The sequence below is a fragment of the Cnephaeus nilssonii genome (assembly GCF_951640355.1).
Source record: "Cnephaeus nilssonii genome assembly, chromosome: 10".
NCBI lineage: Eukaryota > Metazoa > Chordata > Mammalia > Chiroptera > Vespertilionidae > Cnephaeus > Cnephaeus nilssonii.
The window spans coordinates 59,511,544-59,523,903 of NC_137081.1; the positions used below are offsets into that span (position 1 = coordinate 59,511,544).

The 12,360-nt window shown below is 34.8% G+C and overlaps 1 protein-coding gene across 4 annotated transcripts in view; it reads right to left on the reverse strand.

The window, feature by feature from the left end:
• Window positions 1-3,792: 3,792 nt before the first annotated feature.
• The window catches only part of GALNT13 (polypeptide N-acetylgalactosaminyltransferase 13), a 504,499-nt gene continuing 495,931 nt past the window's right edge, over window positions 3,793-12,360 (reverse strand). For 2 of the 4 annotated variants that reach the window (XM_079782939.1, XM_079782938.1), the window contains exons 13-14: window positions 11,675-11,871; window positions 10,438-10,614 (exon numbers count right to left, since the gene is read on the reverse strand). In XM_079782939.1, the coding sequence (XP_079639065.1) occupies window positions 10,566-10,614; window positions 11,675-11,871 (246 nt within the window). In that variant the 3' untranslated portion in view covers window positions 10,438-10,565. Of the gene's footprint in view, window positions 8,301-10,437; window positions 10,615-11,674; window positions 11,872-12,360 lie in introns of those variants that run through there. The other 2 variants (XM_079782940.1, XM_079782941.1) reach the window with 2 other exon arrangements.

Sequence of the window (12,360 nt, forward strand, 5' to 3'; positions counted from 1 at the left end):
AGAAGATGACTAAGGACTGCACCCAGAACATTCCAATATTAAGAGATGGGAGAAGGAGGGACAGTCTATAAATGAAACTGAAATCAATTGACCAATGAGGTAGGAGACCAAGAAATGAAGAAAGTCTATCTAAAGGTGATCTGCTGAGTTACATATTTCTAAATCTGCCAATGAAAACTATAGTGTGTGATTAAAATGGATTCATCTCTCACATTGGTTCATATAATTAGAGGAAGAACTTTAAAGTGCTTTTTAAAATTATTATTGATTTCAGAGAGTGGGAGGGAGAGAGAGAGAGAGAGAGAGAGAGAGAGAGAGAGAGAGAGAGAAACATCAATGATGAGAGAGAACCACTGATTGGCTGCCTCCTGCACACCCCCTTCTGGGGATCAAGCCCATAACCCGGACATGTGCCCTTGACCAGAATCAAACCCGGGACCCTTCAGTCCGCCGGCCGATGCTTTATCCACTGAACCAAACTGGCTAGGGCTAAAGTGCTTTTATGTATGCAACTTAACTCCATGTTGTCATTTAAGGGCCAAAATTTGCAAATACACACAGAGAAATCGGGCTGAGCGCAGAAGCAGAAAACAAAGGGCCATACATCTTTGGGAAGGCTATTGTCAGTTCTGATCTCAGCTGCTTAGACAGGGTTGACCTCTTAGGCTCTGCCTTATATAAGTTGTCACAAGGTAGACGAAGGGTGCTTACTGCACAGACTCATGTTTCTCATTAATAGAAAAAAACTGTGAAACAGATGTTTGCATGCTTGTCTCGGTTTCCACTTCACAAAATTGGTGAAGAGATTTGTCAGCAGGCATTGTGTTAACGCTCTATTTGCCAAATATTTCTGATAGAAGCTGAGATTGGTATTACTATCCTCTGTCATGTAGAAAAAATAATCATTCTATCAGAAAAGGAGGAGTCACAAGAGTACAGTTGTTGAGCGGGAGGGTTCACCTTTTTTTTTTTCTTTTCTACTGGGTGCTAAAGGAAAGCAAAAGAACAATTATATCACTTAGTAATCACTAAATTATGGATCTACCAAGATCTGAGGTGGGCAGAGCTGGCTTATAAGGTTAACGTGGTTAATACTTCAAATGCAAGGCTGTGCTCCTAGACAAGAGTAACCCAATAGAACAAAGGCAGAAAGAGTAGGGGCCACATGGAGTGAGTCCCACATGGTTACAGAAATCCACAGAAAGACTTTTTGTGTGTAAAACATAAAATCTAGACACTGTCTTTTGCTCTTACTGACAGTTATAAAGTTTGGGAAAGCCAGTGGGGTATTCATGATGTTTGCAAATCAATGAGCTTCTGAATCATGCATACAGAATAGAATATTTTAGTTGAGTTTTCTTCAGACCAAAATTATGAAACTAGATAATATTAGAACCTCCTCCCTCTCTCCCTTTCCTCCTTCTTTTCTTCCTTCTTCCTTTTTCTTTTAGCAAGCAAACTTATCTTTTCCTTTTCCTCTTGATTCCGTGCGTGAATAGATTGCAGGATTGATCCTGGGGAATCACTGCTCTGTGGAGTGGGAAGCCTCCTCCGTCCTCCCCTCCTAACCCTGACAGACTGTCTTCCAGGTCTGCAGCACCAGAATCAAAGAATTGGATATGATTCACAGTATCCTGAAAAATAATGTTCAGCATATAATATTAAACATTTTACTTTTCTATGTTAAGTCCTTTTATAAAAATGAAAAATTAAAAAAATCAATCAAATCATATTAGAATGAAAATTAATTAAATAATAAATTCTTTAGAATTGTGCACATTTTAATATTTCTATTTTACATTTTTGGTATCAAAATTTCATATGGATCACAATATTTTCTTACTGCTAAGAGATACCCATGGCCACTTCATTATTTATTTAAATAATCTACAATATGGAACATAAGCATAAAATATTGAAATTGTTTATCTGTCTAAAATGTTAACAAAATTCTTTAAAAGACAACATATCAAAGGAAAACTAAATTGCTATATGTTAATTCTACAAAAATGTATAAATATTTAAATTTATAGCAAAAGAACAATTATATCACTTAGTAATCTTACAATATTTAAGATGTGTGATTCCTTATAAACAATCTGCTTCTATAAATGTTAAAGAACTGTGTGTCAAGCACATATCTAAAACATTTTTTTAAATGATTCCCTTTCATTTGCGGCTGCATTGACCAAAACCTCCAAAAACTCTCCCCACCGCAAAAAAAATCATATCATCAAGTCCTTTTTTTCTGCTTGTGCTATTTTTAGCTGAAAGTACAACTGAAACCAAGCAACAGCTTACGTTCATTTTTACACCAAATTAAATGCATGATAAAAATCTCATTTCTTAACCATTATAGATATAGCCTTACTCATCTAATTTCCTATCCTCATTCTAACTCATTATAAACAGAATATTAAATGATTTGTTTTCCCCACCTAAAAACAAAAACAAAAGATAACTTCATATCATGATGAAATGAGTATCACGGAAGTGATCTTTATCTTTAAAAATAGTTAACAAAAACACTGCCCTGCAGCAGTAGTATTTCAGAGGGTTTTTTAAACAAATACAATGAAAACTGCCTTTAGAATTTATTGAACAATATGAAGCAAAAGTTGGACACAAATTCACACAAACTATTTAAAACACATTGCTGGTGTTCATTCAACACCTTAAATTCACACAATAGCTTATATTTAATAGCAGTTTGAACATGATGCTGTTGCATCAGATATGTTCATATACTGTACAGAAGAGGACTGTGTTTCTCTATTCCATATATTGACATATTGGAGAAAAATGGTGGGTAGCAGCTAAATCCTGAAACAGCTGCTTTAAGCTTTAATTGAATTTTTGCTGCCCAACTGAATTGCAGATTTATTCAAGATTTGCAGATTTCAGCTATGCAGAAAGACAGCTTGTGGATGATGACACATCCTTTAGGATCTGGAATTCCTTAAATTCTTCATATTTGTCAAGGTAGCATACTTTATAACTTAAGAATGCATACAAGCTTTGCCTCCTCTGAGACTAGATGTAGCATCTATAATGAGATGCAAGTGACATGCTTGTGATCAGATAAGATCATTTCTCAAGTGATGAAAACAGTGTAGGGGTAGCCAATATTTTCAGGTTTATTGAATCAATTTGTACTATGCTCTCACCGAAAAATAAAATTGTTCCTATTGTTTTATTGTTAGAGTTATTTTTCCCCCTTTTTACTTATTTATTAACTTGCTTCTTTTTTTCCCCCCATTGATTTTAGAGAGAGAGGATGGGAGAGGGAAAGAGAGAGAAAAACATTAATGTGAGAGGGGAACACTGATCATCGGCTGCTTCCCCCATGCTTAGCAACCAGGGTTTGAACCTGAAACCGGGCATATGCCCTGACCCGGAATTCACAACACTTCTGTGCACAGACAATGCTCCAACCAACTGAGCCACACCAGTTTCTAAGCACCATGGAAAAATTGGATGTATGGGTTGTGTTTACTAGAGTCTACAGAGCTCCACTGGGAAGCCTAGCAGTCTTTGCTGATTATCCTGCAGTCTTTTAAGCCAAATAACCTAGAACTTACTCAATGTTCACAGTAATAGGTGGTCTAATTTTAAATGCAAGCTGTGGGCCAATATTACGTTAAACTTGAACATAATCATAAGGAAGTGGAAGTGAAGGGAGAATATGCTCCCTGTTTACTGCTGAAGAGGCTTTGCTTCTCTGAAACACTGTTTGCCCAATAATGCTAGAATGTTCTGTAATCAGCCTGTCTCCTGTTAATTTCTCTACTTTTGCTGCAGGTCTTTATTTATTGCCTTTGGTAGTATTTTGTAGAAATAATTTTATTTAAGTATGAAAGGTGGTGAGTAGTTAAATTTCCAAAGTTAATTATCTCTAAAAAAGATAATATATCTAAAGAAGAGAAGTTAATATTTCTAAAGAATCAATGTAATTACTACAAAATGCTTAATAAAGACATTTTTCTCTTATGATTGTGCCCTTTTTATTACATTTTGAGTGCTTTGTAATTGAAGACAGTGTTAGATTATATTAACAATGATGAGTCCTGACATCAGTGCATACAGCTGTATGATCTTTGAACAAACTAAATTACATATCTGATTCTCTCTTATTATCTATAAACAGAGAAACTAAGAATAAATCATCTGTAAAGTTTTTTAAAGTTTCTACAATTGTTCATAGACTTGAACTTAGAAAATACATTTAATAATAGTTCCTGTGAAACAATAAAAATACATATGGTTTTTAAGAAAATGATACATGTCTCCCCCCTAAAAGTAAAAATCTTATTTATGCCATCAGGTGGCCATTAAAGACAACCAAAAAATAAAAATAATTGTTATCTTAATGAAGAAACTTATATAATGTAGCAGCATGTTTATAAAATGTCATATATTTCATTTCCATAAAGCAGGATATACTAACATAGAGAACAAAATATAGCCCATCCTTTAATTTGAGGAATAGTAGGAAGAAAATTATCATTTGGAGAAAGTAATGTACATCCTGTCTAAATATACTACTTGAGTTCATTTTAAAATTTAAAATACTGTGCAAAAAATATAGGATACAGTAGCACTTAGTAACTTTAACAAATATTTTTCAGTTCATTCAAAAATATTTAAAGAAGACTTATTATGTCCCAATAACTCTACTAGATACTGGGAATAACACAGTGAAAAAAAGTGACATTCTAGGGTGTGCAATGGTAATGTAGGGGGTTTGAAAGTGGAAAGGTAGACAGAAAATAAAGAAGCAAATTTATAGTTTGTCTGAGAATTTACAGGGACTAGGCAGGGCAGGGGGGAGAAGGGTTTGCCTTACTGATGAGATAAAATTTGAGTAAAGACCTGAAGAAAATGACCAAGAAAGCTCGGTGGGCAAAGGGCACAAAAACCTAAGACAGAAACTTGCTTGGCAGCCAGAGTGGGGTAAGTATTCAGAAGTGTGTGTGTGTGTGTGTGTGTGTGTGTGTGTGTGTGTGTGTGCGCGCGCGCTCATAGGAGTGTCATTCATGAAGGACTGTAAAGACCACTATTAGAAGTTTGGGGAGACATGAGAAGTCATTGAGGGTTGTGAGCAGAGAAGTGACACAATAAAATTATGCTAAATAGAATCACTGTGGCTGTTGTACTGAGAAAAGACTATTTAGGAGCAAGGGCTGGGAAATTAGGGAACCAAATTATAAGCATGTTGCAGTTAAAAAGGTTAAATAAAGTTAGTGACACAGAAGATGTGGTGGTAAGTAGTTGGTTTAGAATAAAATGGGATTTCTGATGGATTCGATGGAAGTTGAGAGAGAAAGAGAGGACTCAAAACTGACTTTAGGTTTTTGATCTGAGCATCTGGAAGACTGGAGTTGCAATGGGGGTGACCTCAGAAGAGGAAGTTTGAAGTCATTTGAAAGATCTATTAATCTAGAAAGATAATAAAGTATAAGAATCCAATCATTTTAATTTTCTGTACTGCATACAATAAATATTTTTGAAAAGAACATTGAATTAGCAAATGCTTTCTAGTTTTTGGTGTTTTCTAGTATTTTATGTCATTTTTTGTTTGTTAGACACTCTAATAACATATGCTCATACCATCTGAGGTTTCTTGGAAAATTCTTCTCTGGCATGAAACTCGTGTCGTTTTTATTTCTCTTGTATTTTTGCTATGACCATAATGAACTTTCAGATATTTAAAATGCTGCTGAAATGTGTCAAATTCAGTTTGGATAGAGTAACCATTTTTTAAAAAATTGTCTTTGACCATTTTCTAGATAACGTGTATTTTTATTGACAAATCCACAATAAATGGAATATATTATATTAAAGAGACCTTGAATGTTTCAGCTTTATAAGTTTAAGGGCAAAATGTGCAGGGACATTTAACTTTAATTTAGTGAGACAAGAGGAAAGGAGAAGAAAAAGAGTCCTCAGGTGACTTGTGAGGCCACTGTCAATTTAAGGCAGTGGTTCCCTACCTCTGGGGTGTCACAGTTTCCTTATAAATTTGCTGTAAACAATGGATTCTCTACCAAAAAGAAATGCCCAACACTCAAACTTTTGCTTGTAATTTTAAAAGATTTGGGGATACTCAGAGACCTCAAGCTGATGAATGTCTACACTTTTTGCTGTTGTTGTTGTTTTTTAACTTTGCAACAGGTCTTTATTTTTACTTTATTTTTATTACAGTGTTTGAAACCTAAAGAAATAAATTTTTTCTTCCAATTTGGATGTGTATATAAATTTATTTGTCTAGACTCAGCACAATCAATGCTGTGGTTTCTTGGCTTATGTCTACTCTGAAATCATGCTTTGTTGTCTACCCAGGGGTCCTGAGAACATAGAAAATAGCCAGAGTTTACAGTTCTTAGAAAACTAAAAGCAAATGAACTTAGAAAGGAAAATCAGTGCAAAAAAGATTTGATTCACTTTCCCAGGGTCTGCAGCTAGGAAACCCAAGCTGCTTTTGAGGGACATCCAGTTTGTTTTAGTAGCTGGGACCTCACACTTCTTCAATTGTTCATTCAAAGGCAGTTCCCACAAAAGTTGGCTAATGACAACCCTCATGCCCTGTAGTTGGGTATAGGCTCTTTAGGAATGTCTGCACTTTGAGAAGTACACCTGAAATGCTCCAGGTTGTAGAATTTTTCCTTAGAGTTTTATCAGTATAAAGACAAAGAAATAATGCTAATGCTAGCAGGAAAATCATACAAGATTTTATTGGCCTTCCAGAGCTTTTTAAGAAAAGATGTGAGCCAAAAATATGGCAGGATGCCTCTTCCATTCTCCCCCTCACCCCCGCCAAATTTCTCTTGGCTGCTGAATGTATTTATTAATGACTAAAATACATACGTAGAGCTACTTTAAGGGTGTGAAATACTAAATGGTGTGAAATACTGAAATGGTGTGAAATACTAAAAGTTATTAGCTCAATTCTCACTGATAGAGTTTTCTTCTTTTTAGTATCTTCTACTCATTCATTTTGAACACAAAGGGCTTTAAGATGGAAATAGAATGCGTGAAGTTAGCCTAACATGACTGTGCTCCTTGAGCCATAACTTACGGCAAATGGTATCTAACAGGTTAATTAAAAGTTTCATGGATTTGTACTGAGTTCATTCCCTTAGTAATGAAAAGTTTAGATATTCTAGCATAGCAGTGAATCATTTTTTTAAAATTAAAATGGTAATAGTGAACTAAATTTTTTTAAATGTAGGAGAAAAGAAAATCAGGGCTAATACTCTCCACCCTTTACCTACAATTCTGTACAGCGTAAGTGACAAGCCACAATCTCTAGAGTGAAGAGAAAAGGACTGCATGGTTTATGTGAGACAAAGATAGTTGTTAAGGATTGAGTTTCCAACTTCAACTCTGGAACCAATATGATTGTTAAACACTCAGCCTGTGAGAGGACTGATTACCACCTAAACAGAATCCTTTTAAATGATTCAATTGTTGCAGTTTAGCTTCATCATCTTGCTCCCCGATGCTTCTGATTTCATGTCCTTTAAATTGAATTTTCAAATTCTTCTCCTCTTTTTTTGTTTAAATGTGATGCTTTTATAAGAACTCTTTAAGTCAAGGTCCAGTTTTTTGTTTTCGTTTTTTCTGGTACAAAACTTGGAACTCAATGTGTATGATGAATTCATTGCTCAGAAAGAATTCAATGTGTGGCCTGCTGTTGACAAAGAAATTCAACATGTTTCCATGAAGGTCCAGTAGAAACAGAGTGAGTTTATAAAATGATTCTATTTCATAATGAAGATATTTTATAAGGCATTTACATTGTCTCTCTTTCAATCACTATGAAAATAAAAAATAAAAATACCCCTCCCACAACTAATCCTGTGACATGAGGGCAATAAAGAGTTGTGGGTTTTTTTTAAGCAAACACTTTTTTTTTTTAAGTTTTTCAAATGTTTAATAACAGTTTGCTGTTATTCATATTTTTATGTGCTTTTGATCAGATACAAATTTTGTAGGGAAATAAGCAAACATTCCTAAAAATGAATTACAAACAACTGTGTTTTAGAATACTAAAAGGATTTTAAAACTTTCAATTCAGCAAAGTTAATCTTTTTCCTTAATTGAAATAATGGAAAAACAAAAGTGCAGACACTTTCATGGCTTGGGGGAAATGGCCTTCATGCCCCCAAAGTCATGTTCCTCAGCAGCCACTGCTGGGACCTGCTGCCACTGCAGTCCTGCATGGTAGGCACCATTTTGTCTTCCTCAGAAGGTTCATCGAGACACTGGTTACTGTTCACATGCCTCAAGGTGAGTCTCTGGAAAAGATAACCCATAATCAGTGCAACATATTGTATCTTAACTTCACTAGCACATCACATTAAATCTGCCCTTTAAAAGACCTTTCTGATTTTTTTTTTAGTATAAACACTGTGATATGTTTATAAAAGGAACTGTGCACAGGTGGTTGTGAATTAATTATCATACAACTTTCCCTGTCATGGTTTCGTCACTGTCTCATACACCTTTATTTGCAGATGGTTAAAGAAATTAGCCAACATGTGTTCTGCATTGCCAAGGATTCGGGTTCCTTTGCGAAAGGCCCATTTGTGAGCTCTGAGTTCAGTCCAGGGCTGTAAATATTAACAAGCTTTCACCAAAGCTTAGTTATCATAGGCATGTGTTATTCAGTAACCGTTTGGCAAACATGCAAAGAGATGTCACAGCTGTGACCCAAATGAGAAAACTGCGAGAGATGTTTCCAGTTCCAAATACTAAACAGGCCGTAGCCTCTGTGACTGAGAAATCCATCATATTTGAGTGATTATCACAGTGAAGACCTGTCTTGCTTGATAACATACTCACCATAATTTGGTTTGCATTTCTGAGAATCTTTAAAAAACTTAATACCAAATGAAGTCAGGGATGTGATTGTCACATATTTTAAAATTTATATCTACATTTTCTTTATAATGATGGTATTCATTAATAAGCATGCTCTCAGTACCCAAATGCTGAAATGTAATTCCAAAAACTGCATCATGTTAACCGTCATTATACATCTTCCCTTTTGAGTTCACATTTACATTGTGAAATTATGAATTTTGGACTTTACAGATACACATTTTAAGTCCACATGCGTTATACTAATTTATGCTCACTGATTATGTACATGTCTGCTCAGTTTCATGGGCAATGCCTAGAACCATACTACATAAAAAACTTCCAAGAAGAGAAGTGTTTGCATGCATGGGAGGTGATTTGCAGGTATATCTTGTTTCAAATCACCAAAATTAAAGGTAGACAATTTTTTTTTCTGGCTCATACTATTATAATGGAAAGTTGTATGAAAAAAAATGCAGGGGGAATGTAGTAAAAATGGTGGAGAAACACTGCCTAGACAATCATAATTTGTTTGGATTAGACCTATAAGCAGCCTGGACCTCATTGTCCTGAGAAAAGATGGAATGGAAACCAGGTTTGTGGTGGAGGGTGCTTAATAGACAACAAGCAGGAAATTAAAAAAGCAAGGTTGTCAGATATGAAGAAGATTTCAAGACTGAGGCCTTTGTTGTTGCTCTTTCAATACACAGAACCAAGCTATTTATACTGAAGAACAGAGAAAAAATGAACAAACATAGGCAAGAAGGTAGTTGATTTATGCTTATGATGACAGAAATCATGTTGTTGGTTTATGAACCAACAGCCAACTTGAAAAAAATTCAAAACAAAACAAATATGATTTTTTTTCTAGCAAGCTCTAGTTAAAACCAACAAAATATTCATTTTTGTTACATACCTGAGATCCTCTGTGTACATAGTCATTTTAAAAAAGCTATTTGCCCTTGCTTGCTTCTATTAGATTCCTTTTTAAAATATACATATATGACTTTAAGGATCAAAGCGAATATGTTGTCAGCTACATAAATAGGGACACTTTTTAAAAAATATTAGTAAGTGTTGTTCTGTCTAAAAATGTATGTTTTCTTTGAAGGAATTCATTAGTAGTCAAAAGCCACAACTGTAGAGATAACAACCAACCAATCAACCAAAACTCTCTCATTTTTAATGTTGTGCAGTAGAAACAGCAGACATTTTAGGGTCAGGCAGCCCTAAGTGTAAATTCCCGCCCTTCCTCCCCTACTTACTGGCTGTGAAAACTTGAGCAAGTTTTTAAATTATCTGAGCAATCAGATTCTTTGTGAGAAGATGCTCAGTTAAACTGACGAATACTTAAAAATGCCCTTTTCTTTTCTGATTAAAAGATTTGACCTCAGTCAACTCTCTTACCTATGACCCCTTGGCAACCTGATAATGGTAAAATGTTAACTATATTTCTAGGCAACATTACTTATGGTAAAAATGACCTCTGATTGATAAACTGTATCTGCATCTAATCAACTTCAATAAAAACACCTCATAGGAAGCCAAGCTGGGCTTCTCTAAGTGCAAAGACTTGGAGTTTTGCATGTCCCACTGGTTTACTTGAAGCTCTGCCTATGAGATTGTTACAGAGACTCTGTCTTCTGAGAGGCATAAGGCTATGAAGCCAGGTTGCTTTCCACACCCACCTGATGTGGCTCTCATCCCCCTTGCACAGGGCTGCCAGCTCCCATAAAGCAGTATGAATTGCTATGGGAAGTGAGACAATTTCTGTTGAGAAACAAGGTGTGGTTTCTACCCTAGAATTCTGTCCCTTGTTGGCTATTGTGTCTAACAGTTAAAGTTGCTTTAAAAACAAACTAAGATAATATATGTAAATTGCTCTATACATAAGTTACCATTGTGTAAAAGGACCAGACTTTTCCAGCTTCCCAACAGATGTTTAGAATGCCCTAGTTCTAACCTAAACAACATTCATCTCTCCTCTCCTCTCCTCTCCATAGCTCTATTTCCAGCCTTGTTGGTTCATCTGAACCAGAAAAACTCCCTCCCTAACTTCTCATGTGTTTTCATAGCAAGGTATTGGAAAATATAACATACTTTATTTACAAAGGAAAATGAACACCTTAAGACCAATTGCACTCTTTACAAGAATTCCATACCAGTACTTTTTTTAGTGTATGCTTAATAATGATTAATTTTATTGCTTACTGAGAAGATATTCACAAATCATGCAAGTGACAGAGAAAATGTACATTTTTATATGCTTTATTATTATAATTATATAATTTAACCAATAATCTTAGTCTTTAATAATGCTTAGTATCAGCTTAAAATAATAAATTCCAGAAAGGGTATGGTTTATCTGCCCACAACCAAAGTATCTGAATTGAAATTAACAACATTAAATAATTTCAATGTTCCAAAAGAAATATTTTGGCTATCTTAATTTTTATGTTTTTAATTTTCTTAGCGGTTTTTCAGCTCTAATGCTGAAATCTATGCTATAGTTAGCCTTAAAAAAAGAGCTAATATGTCATAATACATTCCATCAATTATATTTAGGCATATCTATTTAAAATAAAAGAATAAAATGGAAAATACCTACTAATTAATTACAACAGACTAAACACTACTAAATACATGCACACTCCAAATTAAGGAGCAGCTAAGAAGTATAAGACAGAAAAATAACTTCACGGAGAAATAGCACATAAAAATTTTCCTTAACCACATATTAGAGAAGTAAATTTCTAGATTTTGATAACAAAAATACTAAACTAATATTAGTAAAGTCTGCAACACAAACCTCCAAAAATTATTAGAGAATGTATCAGTAGGATTCTCAAAAATATTTCTAAAAACTTCTGCTCTTGTATAGTTTCTTAGTAGCCATTTTTGCAAAGGGCTATCATTACATATTTCCACAGTGGGCTGTTGGGAGCCATCAGTTACTTTTCTCACTGAGAGACAGGACTGGGTGGTTATGTGAAGAAGAGTGTGGGTCTGTTTGACAAAGAAAATAATGAATAATGACAAAATCAAATACAAAGGCAGTAACCAATCAATCATTCTCTACAACATACAATTTCTACTGGATAAGAATGGAAGGCACATGTCACAATAATCACATCCACGGAGCTGTGAGCCACATCCTTTCACACGGCTTCAATATCAAGTGTATTGGCAGGAGTAAATGAAGATGGGACTAAGAATATGGAGCAGAGTCTGAGATCAAATGCTGAAAAACTTAGAGAGGAAAGGTTGTATTCTCAGTGTCCATGCTAGTAATTAAATGTTTTTAGTGCTACATGCATTATTTTGTCAGTATATATATTTTGTCAGGATATTCAAAACCATTGACTAGTCCACAGAGTTTTCAATCATGGTCTTTGGTTTCCTCATTCCTTTGCCATAAACTTCAGTGGATGCCAGGAGAAAATCTAAGGGATAATTAGCTATAAGGTTTTGCTTTACTTTGTACTCAAACTGTTT